The sequence below is a fragment of the Typopeltis vanoorti genome, chromosome 5, assembly GCF_054136105.1.
Source record: "Typopeltis vanoorti isolate ZY-2024b chromosome 5, IOZ_Tvanoo_1.0, whole genome shotgun sequence".
NCBI lineage: Eukaryota > Metazoa > Arthropoda > Arachnida > Uropygi > Thelyphonidae > Typopeltis > Typopeltis vanoorti.
In genome coordinates this window covers 30,982,550-31,003,957 of record NC_143553.1, presented here as the reverse complement: position 1 = coordinate 31,003,957, position 21,408 = coordinate 30,982,550, and the positions used below count along the sequence as shown (strand labels likewise).

The 21,408-nt window shown below is 36.4% G+C and overlaps 1 protein-coding gene across 2 annotated transcripts in view; it reads right to left on the bottom strand.

Annotated features, from left to right (window-relative positions):
- Window positions 1–3,330: 3,330 nt before the first annotated feature.
- LOC150106289 (WD repeat-containing protein 54-like) overlaps window positions 3,331–21,408 on the bottom strand; it is an 89,628-nt gene continuing 71,550 nt past the window's right edge. For both annotated transcript variants that reach the window (XM_090392307.1, XM_090392308.1), the window contains 2 exons: window positions 16,895–16,960; window positions 3,331–3,550 (listed from right to left, as the gene is read on the bottom strand). In XM_090392307.1, coding sequence (XP_090248433.1) covers window positions 3,422–3,550; window positions 16,895–16,960 — 195 coding nt within the window. In that variant the 3' untranslated portion in view covers window positions 3,331–3,421. The remainder of the gene's footprint in view (window positions 3,551–16,894; window positions 16,961–21,408) is intronic.

The following is a 21,408-nucleotide window of genomic DNA, read 5'->3' as shown; positions in this document are numbered from 1 at the left end:
ACTTCTCTGCACAGCAGCCAATCAATTTCAAGTAGAGTGAAGTTTTTTTGTTTGTGCCTATAGTCTAACAAAAAGTTCTGAGGAAGAGAAGGCAGCTGATAAAAATAAACCAATAAATGAAAGCTAGTCCTGTTGAAGATCTAACAGCAAAGTAGAAAATAAATACCAGATATACAGAAATGTTTTGGGAAAATTTGGAGAAGAATACAGCTAACAATGGTAAGTACCTGCAGGATTTTTATTTAGGACATGGACTTTACTAATATAATGTTTCAATATAAAGATTTTTTTTCTCTCTCTCACATATGAATGATCACAAGACCTACAGCAGATCGGTTGCCCAATGAAGCTCTTTGGGGGAAGACTCTTCTATAGAACAGATGTAGATGAATGAAAGAGGAGACAATGAGGTTGGTTTAGTGAGTATCAAGATGGACTGTAAAAGGGTGTTGGTTAGCAGCGGCTTCTTCTTTTAATGAATTTGGAGGAATAATAGTGGCCAATTCATTGCCATGAAAGTATCCATAAAAGAGGCAGAATCTGAACATCTGCAAGAGAGGGATCATTAAACTGGATTGCCCTCTTCTGGATAGAAACAAGCAATCCTAGAGAGGATTGTACCATCCCAAATATGGGAGCAATATTCCTTGGTTCGGAAGATTTGGAATTTGCATAGAGTTAGCAGCTATGTAGATGTGAAGCCTTATGAAAAAAAAAAAAAAAAAAAAACAGTTTTCTTAGCACCTGCAGAAGCCATAGATGAAATGTGTTTGTGCCAGGAAAGGTTAGTCCAAGAAGGGAAATCGGATCATATTCATGTACTGAATGCCATGGGAGGGTAGCGAGCTCTTTCTTTGAAAAATCGGACAGGACTGAGTTTTGGTGGCATTGACAACTGCAAGGTTGACCTTGTTCAATTGGAATATAGTTAGATCAGAGTTCGGGACATTGGTCGTGATGCATCATGAGGATTCTAGTACTTGGGCACTACAAGGTTTGTCAAATCAAAAGGAGGAACTGTTATCAACAAAGCTATGGATAGGATCTGAAGTCTGCAAGAGTGTGTCATTTATATACAAGAGGAAGAGTGGGTGAAAGAATGGAATCCTGGGGTACTCCAGCATTGGTGGGGAAATATGAGGAGAGGAAACCATTCACCATGACATGTAGTGAGCGACCAGTGAGAAAGTTGGCATTCCAGTTGCAGTGGAAGGCAGACCATATGATGGAAGCTTGCTAAGTAGGCCCCCTCTGAAATGTTGAGAGTAACCATGTCAGTTTCTCCAAATGTTTTAGTTTTGAGCATGATGAAAAGGAATATATGAAAAAGAAAAATATATACAAATATGATTCAAGGAAATCTGAACAAGTTACAAAACAAAACCCAAACCTCAATGGCAAATTGATTCAGCAGAGGTATGTGCAAAGTTGTTTGCAAGGAGACAAAAATCTAAATGTTATGGTGGGCTCAATTACTCTGAGGCAGTGCTGGAAAAGAAGAAAGCATACTTGAAGTTCTTAGAAAGTAAGTCAGCAGGCACCTTTAGAGAAAATACATGAAAGCTGAGGTATGTAGAAAAATGTATAAATCAGTATTCCTGTGACTTTCTTTTATCTTTGGTAAGAAGATAAGGAAATTTTATGAAAGTATTTGCATTTCCTGGATAATTTTCATCCAGGAAATGGAAGAAAGAGTACTGTAAAAGGAATCAGACATGACAAAAACTATGAGATAAATACAGGTAACCCTCGTATAACGCGGTTTCGATATAATGCAGTCTTCAAATTATAGTATCCCTTGTTGAACACGGTACTTATACAACGTGGTTTCGATATAAGACTCTACAAACTGTAGTGACCCTTTATCTTTTCATATATTTTTCAACGCGTGACTTAAAAATCAAATTTTATCTTCGTTAAATTTGCGTCTGCCCATATTGCGCATGTAGTTATAAGTAGTGAATTTATATTAGGGGGAATACCCTTTAGCACGCATATACATAAATTGTGGAAAATTGTCTTTGTTTTTTGCTGGGAAAGTGCATTAAAAATCATAAGTGTGTTAATCTCAAGCTGAGCACTTTATTTTCTGGTGAGTTACATATAATATGTAATGCTTTTTTTTATATAAAAAAATTATTTTTATAGTAATGGCCACTTAGAGTGTTTTTGCGATATGGTTGAAAATGAAATTAGTGAATTAATTGATGGGGAAATAGATTTAAATGAGGAGGAACTGGTACAATTAATAGATGATGTCGAACCAAATAGGGGAAAGTTCTGCCGAAGATTCTGATATGAATCCGTTTAAAGAAATTAGAAGGATTGAACTTGACAAGAAAGTTATTTTATGATAATGATCTCTTAATGGAGTGCTCCGGAAAATTCACGAGACAATTGGATATTTGTTTAGCTCCATATTATGAACTTAATAAAAAATTGCAGCATAGTAGAAAGCAAGGTCTTATTACTGACTTCTTCATAACTAAATCAGATTAAGTATGCAATGAGAATTATACAAATGATGTCCAAGAGAGTGATGACGATGTGCGGCCACTCGTAAATAAAGAACATCTACGAAATGTTAGCTTTGAAGAGAGTGATGCTCCGATGAATTAGAAAGACGTATCTTGGAATCCAAAGAAATAGCTCTCGACCCTACCCATCTAAACGACAATCTCAGTTACAGCCTACCTGATTCACATAGCACTGTAATCCAGTTTTGGCATACTCATGATATCATTCCCATGCACAGTGCTTCATGCCAGAACTAATGCTTGGACTCAATTTCAAACACAACTACTACTTGTTCTAAACTCAGTGTTGTCTAAAGTACAATATATTTTTAAGATGTCGTTTTCTCCATGGCACTGTATTCACCTGATGAAGTCGGCATTTCCGATGAAACTACTAGTGAAACCTTATTAAATCTCTTATATTTTTTCTCGGTGTTTAAGTCGGTTAATAATTATAAATATGTCATTAAACCGAGTCAGTTACTCTGTAAATAAATAAATATATATATTTGCCAGTGATCCTAGCACAGATTAATCAAAGATAAGATCTTTATAGCATGCTGAAAATTCTGCTTTGACTAAACTTTGCTGTTTTATCTATTTCAATTTATAGAAAAGTAGTTATATACATTATTATTAATTTTCTTTTTTTTTTAGAAATGAATATTTTAGATTCTCCAAAAAGTAATAATTGTGTAAGGAATTTTAAGCTTGAAAGAATTCAGAGTGTACAGTTAGCCTTTTTTAAATGAATTTAAACTGTTTAAAATTCTCAATGAAATCATTCAGTAATTTAAACTATCTAAAATGGAGCTGGGTATTGTAATATTTTTAATATAAAAATTATAAAGGAACTGATATGGACGGAACTATAAGTAGAGACCAAGTCTGCTATCATTTGGAAATTACATTCTGTAACATAGCACTTCATGCAAATCATAACCTGTGATACAAAAGGCATTGCCTGATGGTCCAAGGAAGGAGCCTCCACATAATTCACTATCTGGAACAGTTGTGCTAAATTTATGAGAAATCTGAAAGAAAGTGGGAAAGCATATCAACTTGGAAAACATAATGATCACATTATACAATATAATTCAGTATCAACAGAAATAGAACTATACTTAAAGAGAGCAATTCACTTACCTCATTCTTTTTAAGAAAGTATTTTTTCCATTAGAAGATGTGAGGAAGAATTTCATAGCAGTTTGAGATGCAACCTAATTATATAAAGTAGTGACTGGAAGTTTCAAAAAAAAAAAAAAAATGGCAAGTTATGAAAATATAAATTTTCAGCATAAGTTGCATAGGTTTTGCTATGCAACTTAAGCTCTATTTTCAATTTTTTAGTAAATTTGATTAAGGGTTTCTCTGGTCTGAAGCTGCTTCAAGTTCTTGGTTTCAGAGACTAGGCAAAAAAACCTCTGATTATTCAGATCATGTCTGAATGTTATTATTTAGAACTGAACTTTTGATTAGTGCATAAATCATAATTACCGAAGAAAAGAGCTAGCAGGTTTTGGCTCAATATTCAACCATTTTTCCATTATTGAAACAGATTACTAGACTTTATGGAGAGTCTACTTTTATACAATGTGATAGATACAGCAAACTTTTAGTCAAGAAGGCTAAATGCATCAACAGAATTACATTTCTAAAACATAAGATGTTTGGGTCATTCCTACTGGTTGTAAAATAAAAGAAATTTACAGGTCTCTCTAAAGCCCAACAGATTTACTTGAAGGTTAGCAGGTGAAGCTAAAAAAATCTCTAGTCCTCTTAAATAAGGAAATTGATTTTATCAAGATAGTTATAGAATCTGTATTAGTGGGTGGAGTTTTTAACGTTATTCTTCATATTTCATCAACTTCTTACCAACGTGTTTTTAAATTCTACTCGTGATAATTTAAAGCATAATCATCATCATCATCAAATTCCTGCCATGTACCCTCAAGGGGTGTACAGGATATGACAGTACTACATGAAAAAATTACATCATTACTAACTTCCTATCTACAATTTTCCTCCAAATCAGTCTGTTACTTGTCAAGACTCCAACATTATCAGATCTTATATTTCTATCGTCTAAGGCACTTTGTACAGTATCAATCCACCTATATCTTGGTCTTCCTCTGGGTCGTTTTCCTCCCAACCTGGCAGAGAACACTTGTTTTGCTAATCTTCCCTCTCCCATTCCATTTAAGTGACCATACCATCTGAGATTAGCTCTGCTAATGCATTCCTGGATGCTGACAATGTCAAGTTCTTTCCTAATATCCTCATTTTTAATATGATATTGCCATTGATGCCATCTGTTCACGCCTCTAATCTTTCTCAGGACTCTCATATCTGCGGTCTCTAGTCTTTGGTCAAGTGTTTTACTTCTGACCCAGCTCTCAGATCCATAAGTTAAAATTGGTTTGAACACTGTCTTGTATACAGTTAATTTAGTGTTCTGACTAATTTCTCTCTTATTCCATATGAATTTATTCAATTCACTACCCACCACACCAGCTTTGCTGATTCTGTTGTCTATTTCTATATTTAATTTACCATCTTCACTAAAAATCGTGCCTAAGTAGCTGAAATGTTTTACTTGTTCCACAGGTTCTCCATTCACAACACAGTTGACATTTTCAATAATTCTGCCTATTTTCATTGTCTTTGTCTTTTTATTGCTGACCTTCATACCATATCTATTACAACAGCTATTCAATTTAGTCAGAAGTTTGCAGACTTGTAGCGGATTTATTTAGAAGTATAAGATCATCTGCATAAAGCAAAGAGCTGACATTAACATCTCCAATTTTGATATCAGGTTTAATACCACATTCCTTCATAATGTGATCCATATAGATAATGAATAACAGAGGGGATAATGTACATCCTTGTCTCACACCAGATTTAACATTAAACCATCTTCCTGTACTTCCTCCAATTCTAACTGCTGATTTACAACTCAAATAAAGACTAAGTATTGCTTGATATAATGCCCCATTGACACCATATAACTGCAGTGTATTGAATAGCTTCTCTCTTGGCACCTTGTCAAATGCCTTTTCCAAATCGACAAAACTTAAATACAGATCTTTGTTATATTCCCATGCTTTCTCGACTATTTGTCGTAAAGTGAAGATCTGATCCTGGCAGCCTCTATTTGGCCTGAATCCAGCTTGTTCTTCACCAAGCTTTTCTTCCACAATTCTTCTCAACCGTTTCTCAAGTATACTTGCATAGATCTTGCCAGGAACACTCAGTAGGGAAATACCTCTGTAATTCTCACATTCAGTTTTATTTCCCTTTTTATATATGGGTACTATGAGAGCTCTACTCCAATCATCGGGAATTCGTCCCTCTGCCCGGGTTTTCTGAACTATGCAGTGCAGCCACTGTAAGACTCTTATACCACCATACTTCAGCATTTCTGGTCGAATATCATCTACTCCTGCTGCCTTTCCACATTTCAAGCCTTTGATGGCTTTTTCTACTTCAAGTATGGATATGTATTCCTGACTGCATGCCTGGTCAGTGTTTTTTTATCACTGTGCTGTCATCACTGCTTTTTTCATTTAGCAGTTTTTCAAAGTAATTACTCCATACTTCAAGGATATCTTTTTCTCCTGTTTTCATTTCACCTTTATCATCTCTAATTCCTTTTACAGCACTCTTTCCTCCATTCCTAAGCTTCTTCAACAACCTCCAGAATATTTTGCCACCTTCTTGATATTTATTTTCTATATTCTTGCCAAAGTCCTCCCATGACTTGTTTAGCTAGTTTTACACACTGTTTAGCTTTCTTACATTTGTCTCTGTATTCTGTAAGAGTAAAAGCTGACTTATTTGCCAGGAACTTTTGATATGCTTTCTTCTTTTCCTTCACTGCCTCTTTAACTTCCTGTGTCCACCAGGGAGTTCTGATTTTTTTATCCTTGCACACAACCTCACCACATGCCTCTCTGGCAGAATCAATCAATGTTTCCTTCAGAGTTTGCCACTGAATCTCCAAGGTTTGACTGTTCTCAAACTCTTTCATTTTCTTTTCAATAATATTTCTGTATTTTAGTCTACAGTTCACATCTGAGAGCTGCTCGACTTTTTTTCGCTTTAAAACTTTCTTACATGTTATTCTTTTCAATATGAAATTCAATTTTATCCTGCTCAAGACTAAATAGTGATCACTTCCAATTTCAAATCCTCTGTACACTCTGGTGTCCTGCACCAGGGAGAAAACATCACTATCAACAATAACATAGTCAATGAGACTTTTCTTATTCCTAGCCTCTTCTCTCCATGTGAATTTGTGCACATTTTTATGTTGGAACATGGTGTTAGTAATAACCAGTCCATGTCCTGAGCAGAAATCCAACAGATATTTGCCATTATTATTAGCTTTGCTCTTTTCTCCAAATTTTCCCAAAATATTTTTGTATGTCTCACAATCATTTCCTACTCTGCTATTTAGATCCCCAACAAGGACCAACTTTTCCTTTTTCATTGTGTCAGTTGCTTTTTCTAAAGCCTCAAAAAATTCCTCCACTTCTACCTTAGTAGAACCTTCTGTGGGACCATAGGCACAAATAAAACATAAGTCTGATTCAATTGTAAGTCACTTTAGAACTAGTACTCATAATGGTGTCTGTGACATGGATAAACTCATCTTCAATATTTTTGGCAATCCATTAACACAGCATGAACTTTTTGTTTTATCAAAAGGATGTGATTTTGCCATTTCCCCAATAATGTACTTCTTATGGGTTTTTTTCATAGCATAGATAGAGGCCTTCGATCCTTATTCTCTTAAAATAACTAACAAGATTTGTTTCAAATGTACAAACTTTTTTTTAGTGCTAAATCTTAATCTTTATTTTTCTGAATTAAAGCACTGAGGTCCTTGAAGAATAACAATTAGCTTATCACTAAAGCTGACAAGGGAAAGGCTATTGTTGTTATTCAAGATAAGAGAATACGATAGAAAAATGTCTCTGGCTTTGAGGCTATTCTATTTATAGGCACCTTACATCTGATCCCACCTGTAGTCAGATAAATAGACTCGATTCTCTTATTGACAATGTTTTCTAATTGGGATGAAGAACAAAAGCAAAATTTTAAATTCCTCTTTGGTTGAATACCTAGACCACATGGTCTTTCGAAAGTTAATAAACCAGGTACTCCAATAAGACCAGTCATTGACTATATAGGATGCCCACTTATAAACTATCTATACGCTTATCCAATTTACTTGCTACTTCGACTAGAAGAATTTCTATATCTATATATATAAAAATAGGTTTCAAAAATAAAATTTCTTTGTTCATATTTACGAATTTAGGGACACAAAACACACGTGTTGAAATGATTATTTTACTAATTATTAATAAAATAACACTTGACATTTCGACCCCTGTATTGAGGTCATCATCAGAAGGATACATGTGTATAGGGAACCAAGCCACATGCTCTTGCACTCTATAAAGGGAAATTAAATCTACGTTGTTAATTGATCTGTTTCTTAGCCTGACCTCTAGTGATAATTAAATAAGATAAAATAAAAATTAAATAAAAGACTACAATAAACTCTGCTAAAGTCCTCATGTACTAAGATTCTTCTGGATTTGTATTCAAGTTGCTATTGAATACTAAGGGAAAAAAAAAACACTTCACCAAAGTCGTCTTGTAGTGAGATTTTTCTGGTTGCTATAAAAGTTACAAATGGGTCTTCCACATTCTTGGAATGGTTAGGCCATCATTTTTGTTCAGATTTGGATTATGTTTGAGCATTTCACATGCTTCTTTAAATTTCCTCTTGAATCAGGTTTTGATGCAGTGTAGGGACTATTTCCAATCAATTCTGTGGTATGTTTGGAGTGCATGGTCAGAAAGGCAGTTTTTTCAAAATGGAAGTATTTAATGTGGCGTTTGTATTTGTCCTTCGTAATTGGGATGGTTTGCCTTGTTTCCCCTATGTATGGTCGGTTACATTAGCATTGTATTTTGTATACCCTGAGTGGGCTAGGTGTGGAAGAGCATCTTTGGAAGCACTGAGTAGGTGTCTTAATTTTCTCAAGGGGTTTAAAGGTGGTTTTGATGTTGTATTCTGTTTATTTTTTTGGAAATGCCTCTAACATAAGGTATGGCAATAGTATTTTGGAAATCTTTTTACTAGTATCTCTGTGGAGGATCTTGTGAATAGTTTTTTTAGTGTATCAATTTTTTATAAATGTATGGTTGATCTTGTATTCCTGGTTTAGAGCTTGTTCATTTGAACAACTAGTTTGAGCTCTGTGTTTAAGGGTGCTTATGACACCTAGTTTTTGTGTTGGGTAGTGATACAAATTTTTGTGTGTGTACTGGCCTGTGTGTGTAGATTTGTGGTAGACTGAGAAGGAGAGGCAGCCTGAGGGAAGACATGTGACAAGTGTGTCTAGGAACGGAAGAAAGTTATTTCTTTCTATTTCAATGGTGAATGGGATATATTTGTGTTGTTTGGTTTGTTTGGGTGGTTAAGGAATGTATTTAGTGCTCCACAGCCATGGGGCCAAATGGTGAAAATATCGTTGACGTATCTGAGCCGGATTTTGGGCTTTAGGCACGCTGATTCTAGAGCTCGTTGCTCAAAGTTTTCCATATAAAAGTTAGCTATTGGGGCGAACTTCAAAAAGAGGGTACAGCCATGGGCTGTACCCTCTTATTGAAGGTAAGAGTACGTTGTACCCGGAGCAGAGTACGTTGGCAAAGAGGGCCGGCATAGCTGACGAATCAGACCTGTGGCTGGGTTGGTTTTCCTGGATAACAGTCAGGAATGCCGACCCAGCCATAGGTCTGATTCGTCAGCTATGCCGGTTCCGGAGCCCGGATAAAATTTGGGGGGACTCGCAGCAGTGTATCATCATCAAATTCCTGCCATGTACCCTCAAGGGGTGTACAGGATATGATAGTACTACATGAAAAAAATTACATCATTACCAACTTCCTGTCTGTCTACAATTTTCCTCCAAATCAGTCTGTTACTTGTCAAGACTCCAACATTATCAGATCTTATATTTCTATCGTCTAAGGCACTTTATACCATATCAATCCACCTATATCTTCGTCTTCCTCTGGATCGTTTTGCTGCCAACCTGGCAGAGAACACTTCTTTTGCTAATCTTTCTTTGCCCATTCTGTTTAAGTGACCATACGACCTGAGATTAGCTCTGCTAACGCATTCGTGGATGCTGACAATGTCAAGTTCTTTCCTAATATCCTCGTTTTTAATATGATATTACCATTGATGCCATCTGTTCACGCCTATAATCTTTCTCAGGACTCTCATATCTGCGGTCTCTAGTCTTTGGTCAAGTGTTTTACTTCTGACCCAGCTCTCAGATTCATAAGTTAAAACTGGTTTGAACACTGTCTTGTATACAGCTAATTTAGTGTTCCGACTAATTTCTCTCTTATTCCATATGAATTTATTCAATTGACTACCCACCACACCAGCTTTGCTGATTCTGTTGTCTATTTCTATATTTAATTTACCATCTTCACTAAAAATCGTGCCTAAGTAGCTGAAATGTTTTACTTGTTCCACAGGTTCTCCATTCACAACACAGCTGACATTTTCAATGATTCTGCCTATTTTCATCGTCTTTGTCTTTTTATTGCTGACCTTCATACCATATCTATTACAACAGTTATTCAATTTAGTCAGAGAATCTTGCAGACTTGTAGTTTATTTAGAAGCATAAATCGTCTGCATAAAGCAAAGAGCTGACATTAACATCTGTAATTTTGATATCATGTTTAATACCACTTTCCTTCATAATGTGATCCATATAGATAATGTACATCCTTGTCTCACACCAGAGTTAACATTAAACCATCTTCTGTACTTCCTTGAATTCTAACTGCTGACTTGCAACTCAAATAAAGACTAAGTATTGCTTGATATAATGCCCCACTGACACTATATAACTGTAGCGTATTGAATAGCTTCTCTCTTGGCACCTTGTCGTATGCCTTTTCCAAATAAAAAAAAAATTCATTACAGATCTTTGTTATATTATCATGTTTTTTCGAATATTTGTCGTAAAGTGAAGATCTGATCCTGACAGCCTCTGTTTGGCCTGAAACCAGCTTGTTCTTCACCAAGCTTTTCTTCCACAATTCTTCTCAACCGTTTCTCAAGTATACTTGCATAGATCTTGCCAGCAACACTCAGTAGGAAATATCTCTGTAATTCTCACATTCAGTTTTATTTCCCTTTTTATTGGGTACTATGAGAGCTCTACTCCAATCATCGGGAATTCGTCCCTGTGTCCAGGCTTTCTGAATTATGCAGTGCAGCCATTGTAAGACTTTTATACCACCATACTTCAGCATTTCTGGTCGAATATCATCTACTCCTGCTGCCTTTCCACATTTCAAGCATGGATATGTATTCCTGACTGCATGCCTGGTCAGCGTTTTTTACCACTGTGCTGTCATCTCTGCTTGTTTCATTTAGCAGTTTTTCAAAGTAATTATGCCATACTTAAAGGATATCTTTTTCTCCCGTTTTCATGTCACCTTTATCATCTTTAACTCCTTTTACAGCACTCTTTCTTCCATTCCTAAGCTTCTTCAACAACCTCCAGTATATTTTGCCACCTTCTTGATATTTATTTTTTATATTCTTGACAAAGTCTTCCCATGACTTTTGTTTAGCTAGTTTTACACAGTGTTTAGCATTCTTGCATTTGTCTCTGTATTCTCTAAGAGCACAAGCTGACTTATTTGCCAGGAACTTTTGATATGCTTTCCTCTTTTCCTTCACTGCCTCTTAAGTGGGTGCTTAAGGGTCAAAGCTGTATAACTGAGAGGAGACCTCCACATAGCTTTTAAAGGAATGCGGAGAACCGACCAGGGCTTCTGACCTAATGTCCAATCCTCACCTTCTAGTGGTGCACCCTGTTGGATATCTACTTGGATACTGAATGAACGAGGATGGGCTGGCAATTTGGGATTTAGCCGACCAAATTGTATTCTTATTAGTTAAACCAAAATAAAAAATAAAAGAAGGTTTAATGGCAAAAGAAATTCATTTGAAGTTCATAAAAGTTTATGGGCACTCTTCTCCTTCGTTTTCGACAATTAAGAAATGGGCTGCTGAGTTTAAATGTGGTCGTACCAGTCTTTAAGATGATTCATGTTAAGGACGTCCAAAAAGTGTAACAACACCAGAAATCATTGATCAAGTGCATAATATGGTATTGGATGACTGGCGAGTCGAAGTGCATGAAATTGTTGAGACTATAGGCATTTCAAAAGAACGTGTAGAATATATTTTGCATGAAGAATTGCAAATGGAAAAACTTTGTGCAAGATTGGTGCCACACTTGCTCACAGCAGATCAAAAACGCACTCGCATGAAAATCTCTGAACAGTGCTTGAGCATTTTGACAAGAATAAAACAGATTTTATGGATCGATTTATTACTATGGATGAAACTTGGATTCACCATTACACACCAGAATTTAAACAGCAGTGAAAACAGTGGACAGATGCCAGTTGCTTAGCATCAAAGAAGACAAAGTTTGTTCCATCAGCAAGAAAGGTCATGGCATCGGAGTTTAGGGATTGTAAAGGCATTTTGTTTATTAATTATCTTGAAAAGGGTAAAACAGTAACCAGGGAATAATATTCTGATCTTTTAACCAGACTAGAAGAAAAAATTTGCGAAAAAAGACCTGGTTTGCAGAAGAAAAAAAATTATCTTTCATCAGGACAATGCACCTGTCCACAAAGGTGTTTTGGCAATGGGAAAATTAAGGGATCTGCACTATGAATTGTTGGAACATCCATCCTATTCCCCAGATTTGGCTCAGACTTCTATCTCTTCCCAAAACTAAAACTCTTCCTCACTGGTCAGCATTTTTCTTCAAATCAAGAGGTGATTGCAGCTATAGGGGGGTATTTTACAGATCTTACTGAGAACCACTACAGGGACGGGATAATGGTGCTGGAGCATCGATGGAATAAATGTATTAGTTTTAAGGGAGATTATGTTGAAAATAAAAATAATTTTGACGTTATAAATTCATTTTTTCATTGTTAGGTCGAGAACTTTTCAGACCACCCTCTTAAGTATCAGGAAGGTAGCAAAATGCTCTGGAGGCTATTGGGAAAAAAAAAAGTTTACAAATGTAGGAAAAAATTACCGTAAAAGAAATCATAGATGATAAAGCAGACTTAAAAACAGAAGATAAGGATATCCTAGATGTCTGGAGTACTTTGAAAGATTGTTAAACAAAACAAGTAGTGACAGAACAGTAGCAGAAAAATTTTAAGAAGAATATAAACATAGAGGTTGCAAAGATTAGAATTTTCACTTTATGACAAATAGTTGAGAAATTATAGGAATATGACAAGGTGAAAAGCACCTCAAAACAATACAATTATATAGGACAAATGGATGATTATACAGAGGTGTGTGTGTGTATATATATAGTTTATATATATTTAAGTTGTAAGTCAGCTATTAGAATTGAAGGAAATACAGGAAGATAGTTTGATGTAAAATCAGGAGTAAGAAAAGGATGCACATTATGAAAGAAAGTGGCATTAAACCTGATATTAGAATTGGAGATATCAAATTTAGCTCTTATGCAGATAATGTACTCCTAAACGATGAAGATAAGGATATCCTAGATGTCTGGAGTACTTTGAAAGATTGCTAAACAAAACAAGTAGTGACAGAACAGTAGCAGAAAAATTTTAAGAAGAATATAAACATAGAGGTTGCAAAGATCAGAATTTTCACTTTATGACAAATAGTTGAGAAATTATAGGAATATGACAAGGTGAAAAGCACCTCAAAACAATACAATTATATAGGACAAATGGATGATTATACAGAGGTGTGTGTGTGTGTATATATATATATATATATATTTAAGTTGTAAGTCAGCTATTAGAGGAAGATAGTTTGATGTAAAATCAGGAGTAAGAAAAGGATGCACATTATGAAAGAAAGTGGCATTAAACCTGATATTAGAATTGGAGATATCAAATTTAGCTCTTATGCATATGATAGTGTACTCCTAAACGATGAAAAATTATTTTCAGTGCAAGTCTCCAGGATTCTCTAACTAAACTGCATAAAACCCGCAATAAAAAAAAGAACAAAACTATAAAAATAGGCATGAATATAAAAATATTGCATTCTCAATGGAGAACAAGCAAAATATTTAAGCTATTTAGACAGTTTTTAGATTGCAAGTTAAATCTGGAAACAGGCAATAGAATAAGCAAAGCTGACATGGTGGACCAGTTGAATAAATTTATATGGAGTAAAAGAGAAATTAGCCAAACCAGTAGTATACAAGACAGTGTTCAACAGTTTTATGATATAGATCTGAGTTGGATTATAAATAAAGCACTTTATTAAAGACCAAAGATATAAAAGTACTGAGAAAAAATTAGGCACCCTAATCAGATGTCACTGGCAGAATCATATTAAAATCAAGACAGTGCTGCAAGTCATCAGGTGTTAGCAGCTCTATTGTTTTCTTCTTTACCTCATCCACTGACTGGAAATGGGTGTCCTTCAATGCTAATTTCAACTTTGGAAAAAGGTAAAAGTTGCATGGAGCTAAGTCTGGCAAATAAAGTGGATGGTCCAACACTGGGATTTTCTTATCTGCCAGATACTACTTTACAGACAGTGCACTGGAGCATTGTCCTGATATATATATATTGAATTGAATTGAACTGAAGGCAATGCTGATCGTTTTTATCGTTTTTAATACAGGGTGTTCGGGATAAATTTGACATATTTATAATTAATTATATTTTTCCGTAAGTTACATGTATTAACACACACTTCTCTTCATTTAAAAGTTTGGACCCTTCTTCATTCATATACAAGATGTCAGAAAGGATGGATAGCCGGAACCCACCTGAATCATGGAAGAGAATAACTTGTATCATGATGATTCGTGCCCGCCATCAAAATAAGGATATTACGACTGCTGCCCAATGCTCCCTGAATACAGTAAAAACAATCAGGCATGAACTAGAGACTTGCAATGGTGACTACGAGGATGTAGCAAGAAGAAAGATCCCTAGCAGACGATCTGATTGCGTTCGTACAGCAGAATTCCTCGCAAATCTGCAGGAACAGGTGTTGAAGAACCCTGGCATTGGAATTCGGGCTTTGTTCGTGGAGTTGCTAACTGTAGTCAAGCCCTGGATAACAAGGGTAGCCAATGGTAGGCCGTATGTATGGCAGCAGGATTCGGCCCCTTGCCACACCTCTGGGAAAAGTCAAAAATGGTTGTCTGAAAATTTCTACGACTTCACCAGTCCAGATGTTTGGCCTCCAAACTCCCCAGACCTTAACCCCATGGATTATTTTGTATGGGGCGCAGTTGAAAAAGACACCAATCGCACTTCCAGTAATACAAAAGCCCAGTTAATGGATAAAATTAAAACAGTTTTTGCGGCCCTTCCCAGGGAGACTGTAGCATCAGCTTGTTCGAGGTTCCGAAGCAGAATTGAAGCTGTGATCGATGCTAATGGTGGTTATTTTGAGTAAATCTTGTTGATAGTATTGTAATTAACTCTGCCTGTAATGTTTTTTTGTCAATTCATTAAATTTAATAGATACAAAGAAGATTTTCTTTTTCCTTACGAAACTGTCAAATTTATCCCGAACACCCTGTATATATATATATATATAAAAACGATCAGCATTGCCTTCAGTTTTGACTTGCTCATTCTTGCTTTTTTTCATTCTCAGTGATGTGGGAGTTTTCCAGTGCATCAACTATCTCTCTGTTTCTGGATCGTACTGGAAAATCCATGTCTTATCACATGTGATGATTTTCTCCTGCAAGTCCAACTCCACTGTCAGCCGTTCCATGATGTCAGTGCAAATTTGTTTCCTTACGTCTTCCTGCTCCTGACCCAAGTTTTTGGGGAACCATTTTGGCACAGACTTTGTTCATGTTCAATTGCTCATGCAAAATTTGTTGTACAGTCTCCTTATCAATGTGCACCATGTCTGCTATCATCCGAATGCTTAATCGGCGATCGTTGCAGACAATTTCATTAATTTTTGCAATGTTTTGTTCGGTTGCTCCCGTGACAGGGTGACCTAGTCGTTCGTCATCTTCAACATTTTCTTGACCTTCAGCAAAGTGTTTGTGCCATTCCATTATCACTGTACACCTCATGCAACAGTTTTGAACACTCGGTTGGTGACTTCTTTAATTTCACAAGGAATTTGAATTTAATATGCTGCTAGAGTTTAATGTAAGACATTATTCTGGCAAAGCAACTTCACATGTGTTTCTTTTTATAACTGCCTACAGACTAACTACGAGTGACAGCGAACGATGCTTATCTGAACTGCTTCTAGAATGACCGCCATGAATGACCTTGAAGGTCATTCATGGTGCAAGCACATCCCACTGCTACGAGTACACAATTCACAATGCACCTCGTATTGTTATCATTCAGCTAGCCAGCCTGGCTGGCCGAGTGGCTAGTGTCCACTCTCCAGTCAAGAGGTTGCGGGTTCGAATCCCGCCATGGGTATGGATGTTTGTGATTGTCTGTGGAAATAATAGTGGTGGTGATGGCATTGGTGTAGTTGCAGTCAGTTGGTGGAAGCAGGGCTGTAGAGTAGATGCCCTCCCTCGATGAGTCACTGGACTACCTGGAGGTAACAAATAATAATAATATTCAAGAAACTTCAGAACAGATTTTCACAATCTTCATAAAGGTACAATCTCAATACATCTTTCAACTCCCTCCCACTCCCAACATCAAATTAGTTACCTATACCCGTTTTTCTTTCTCTTCCAGAGATATATAGAGTTCTGTGGTCCTGCACACCAACCTATTTTGGACAGATTAGAAAAATTGGAAGTATTTGTTAGAAAAACAAATACTGTTTCTGTCATCATAACTATGGATTGTCAGACCATACTCGGGACACTATCCACAAAATCAAATTGAAAAGATAATGGTGCTTTCACAGCAAGTTTAAACATGAGACCTTCTCTAAAAAAAAAACATCTTAATAAATGTGAATGAAACTTTCAAAGATATGAAAGTTTCAGACATCCACATTGAAACTTTTAGACTTCCTATCATTAGACAGATGACTTAAAACTAAGGCTATAAATTAGCACCCATAGAAGGTGCTGTTTCAGAGACTTCAGGCTCGAAGTCTAACCATTTCTATTTTCCTTATATTGTCTGCATCAGACAAAATATTGGAATAATTAAATAATTTACACCTTAATGCAGTGCATTATTTTCATTAAATCCCCATAAGAAGTGCCATATTATATTTTTGATTTCAACAAATATATATCAGTATTTTATGAGATTCCAAACAATATACTTACTGGCAAAGTTTCATTTTCTTTTAATTGCCATATCCTTATGTAACTATCTTCTGATACAGATAAAGCCTAAAAAAATACAACTGATTATAATGAATGCTACAAAAAATGCATCTTCAATCTAGGAATTTAACGAGTGTTTGCTTATAAGTATAATGTAAATGAGCAAATTATGTAGATTAGGAGTAAATACATTCTACGACTGGAATACAGTAATTTACAATGGCACTGCTTCATAGAATAAACACAATAAGATCTAATCTATACTAAGGGTAAGTAATATCATTCTATTAGTAAATCAGATCTGTGCACATGAAATACCTTTGAGTTGTTCTATGGTCACTAAAGGGCTGGTGGTAATGTATAATATACAGCCTGTTTATTCCAGATGACACCCTATTTCATATGATGCAGCTGGTGTCCACAAACAAGTCTCTAGGAACCTAGCGGACACACAAAAGTATACTTTCTTGTCTTTCATGAATCAACCAATGATATAACTGCCACATTTTACTGCATGCTAGAAATGAATGTTGCCAGATTTGATCTCTAGAGTATGGGTTCTAGTTTCTGTCCTTCCCTTTTGACATTGTTTGGGTAGTGGCAAGAGCATTCAATAGAAGCCTAGAGTCTCTTCCATTCAAGAGTATAGTTTCAAAGCAGTCACACACACACACAGAGTAAGTAGTACACTGGTTGGAACCCTGCCAATGAATCAGCAGGAGACTTCCCAACTGGCTAATGAATAATTCTGCTGCACTTAATTCTACCAAATCCCATGGAGTATAGTTTAAGACTACAACTTCAAGATGTTCAAGGAACACAATAAAAGCTTTCTACTTTCTTTTTACCTGCACATGCCACTTGGTTTATTCTCATATAAACCAAGATATCTCCTCAGCAGTCCTGGGCATAAAAGAAGCTGAAGATGTTCTTGAATAGCCAAGACAGAATATGTAATTTGCAGTGCCATGACTGTGAATGAGTTCAAAGCAAAGTAGGATAGATACTGCACAAATGCTGGATAGTTCTTGATATGATTTTCGTAGATAGGCTTATACGTTGGTTATGCATTTCTAAATAACTTAGGGAATTGAAACAACGTAGATCCGAATATAAATTAAATAATACTTTAATAGATATTTCCGATATTTCGCCAATGTCTCATTGCCATTTTCTAAAGGAACTTACAAAAGGCAGGAGCACAACAGGCTCTAACAATATAGTAACTGGAAATGAAGATATGAAGCTATCTTTCTCCTAGAAGTCCTGATGGTGCCCTCTGGCGGGCTAGGTAGGCATTCTTGGCCGTTGGGCTGAAGGTCTGCTGATGTATGCCTCCCAAATTTGGGGCAGTCGCATACAACCAAATTTGTTGAGGTTTGGAGAGTTTCTTAGGGCAGAGGCTGATTCCATAAATAATCTTTCGAATTTATATTTGCTCCGGTGTATTATTTTTGCTTTCTTCCACCGTATTCTGTGGCGAGTATCCAGAGCATGGTCTGCAAGACCAGAATGGCTATATTTGTAAAACCGGATGTAGTCCTTGTGTTCAGAAATTCTGATGTTCGCTGTCCTGCCTGTTTGGCCACAACTTCGCCATTGCTCCCAAAAAAATACCAAGTGAGGATATTATGATCCAGATTGAAAGAGGAATCCGCCACCTCCCACATCAAATCGCCAACAGTGTAAGACTGGATGTAGCTTGTGTCCTTTCCATAGCAAAACCACCCAAAACCAATATATCCAACAAGGAATTTGAAGCCCTACAGGAATTGAGAAATAATAAAGAATTAGTTATCACCAAAGCGGATAAAGGAAATGCAACTGTAGTACTTAACCAAAAGGACTACAAAGGTAAGCTGAATGCTCTCCTATTAGATCGGGCTACTTACCTCCCTATCAATTACAATCCCACCAACTCACAAATTAGAAAACTTCACAGCCTCCTTAAGAAAGTCACATCTTGGCCTGTAGAAGTTACCAACAGATTAAAACCGTTTAACTCTATGCCCCCCCGTATTTACGGACTCCCAAAAATACATAAAGAAAATGTGCCATTACGTCCCATAGTGGATGGCATTGATTCCCCCACATACAAATTAGCTAAATATTTAGCCAAAGAGCTCACACACTATACTGGCAACACACCATCACACATAAAAAACTCAGCCCACTTCAAAGCCAGCATACCTTACACTCCGACATAATGGTCAGCTTCGACGTCTCCTCCTTATTCACCAATGTCCCACTCAAGGAAACTTTAGAGCTAATCCAAGCTAAATTTTCTCCCGATATCTCAGCCCTATTTCAGTTCACAATGAACTCAGGCTATTTCGTTTGGCAGGGAAAATTCTACAAACAAATAGAGGGGACAGCCATGGGCTCACCACTCTCCCCACCCTTAACCAATTTCTTTATGGAGACCTTTGAGGAAAAAGCCTTAGCCTCTGCCCCACAAAAACCAACCATATGGCTTCGCTACGTTGATGTGTTCGCTATTTGGCCACATGGCTCTGAAACACTCCTCTCCTTCCTCACACACTTAAACAACCAACACGCCAGAATCAAGTTCACCCTGGAAAAAGAGGTAAACAACTGCCTCCCCTTCCTAGACACACTAGTCACCCACCAGCCTGATGGAACTTTGGTTTTCTCAGTTTACAGAAAACCCACCCATACAGGCAGATACGTCCACCAACAATCTCACCCCCCCCCTCACAACAATATGGAGTGGTAAAAACACTATACAACAGGGCTAAACTAATCTGTTCTAACGACATAGCCCTTAACACTGAACTAAATCACATCCTAAACACTTTCTCAGCCAATGGCTACCCCCCCCCCCAAAAAAAAATATTAAAACCTACAAACCACAGCCCCCCTTCTCTCCCCTCCTCCACAAAAAAGATTACTCTAAATCCATCATCATTCCCTACATCCGAGGCACCTCAGAAAAAATTACCAAAATTCTAAAAAAACATGACCTCACCTCCTGTTACAGGCCTTACAGAAAATTGGCATCCCTTATCCGCTCTACCAAAGACCAACCACTTCCCCTAGACCTACCTGGGGTATACCAGGTCCCTTGCAGTTGTAAACTGTCGTACTTTGGCCAAACAGGCAGGACAGCGAACATCAGAATTTCTGAACACAAGGACTACATCCGGTTTTACAAATATAGCCATTCTGGTCTTGCAGACCATGCTCTGGATACTCACCACAGAATACGGTGGAAGAAAGCAAAAATAATACACCGGAGCAAATATAAATTCGAAAGATTATTTATGGAATCAGCCTCTGCCCTAAGAAACTCTCCAAACCTCAACAAATTTGGTTGTATGCGACTGCCCCAAATTTGGGAGGCATACATCAGCAGACCTTCAGCCCAACGGCCAAGAATGCCTACCTAGCCCTCCAGAGGGCACCATCAGGACTTCTAGGAGAAAGATAGCTTCATATCTTCATTTCCAGTTACTATTCTTGATATGATGTTGGACCTCCCTAAACATCCTCCCTTGATGAGTCTAAGGACTCCTTGGAGTAGTAGCCTGTAATAATAAAATACTTATGGAAATGATTTCACATCACCATAATCTAGGTATGTGTGATATACTTGTGATACTAGGTATTGCTGTTAGATGAACTTCATTGCACAGTGTAATATCACACTTTGCTTACTGGCGACTCTCCAGCATGGAATGTGATTAATGTTATCACAGTTAAGTTATACATCACAAAGAAATTTAACATTTCTTTTTAAGGTCAATTTTACAATAGTTATTCCACAGATCACTAGACTGAACTTAAGACTAAACATTAAGAACTTTCCAGATTAGTAATGAATGAATCAGCAAAGAGAAACAGATTACATGAAGACAAAAAAAAACTTCCAGATTCTCTACCATCTTGACTTTTCCTAAGAGAAACTGAACTATTAATTTCTTCAAATCACTATACATTTCACTTTTCCCAATTATACTTTTTTCTTCATAGGTTCGTTAGTGCATGTGGTGACCTTGATATCCTATATATTCATGTATTCAACTTAAAATTCCTTTGTTTTAGGTCAAGGAGGTAGTGTGCTTCATGTTCCATTCTTGAAGAACCTTTATATCATACTTGGAACCTTGATATATATATATATATATATATATATATTTGAAATATATATATATTTCTTTTGGGGGAGAAATAATGAAAGCGAAATAATCCGTTCCCATATCCAAAAATTTCAATAATTTTTATTTTATTTCATCTATTTTAGGTTTTTTAATGTTAATAACTTAGAAAAAATTAAATAAAATAATCTTATATAAATTTTAATATAAGATTATTTTAATATTAATCATCTTTGTGATTTTAATATAAAAATCACAAAGACGAAAATAATGCTCTCATTGTTAAGCATCATATTTCTGCTTCTTAGCTGGAGTTGAGAATACTGATTCACATTCTCTTTTTTCTGCAGAGAAGATTCTATCTAATGTTGTTTGGCGCTGATGATGTTCTTTGAT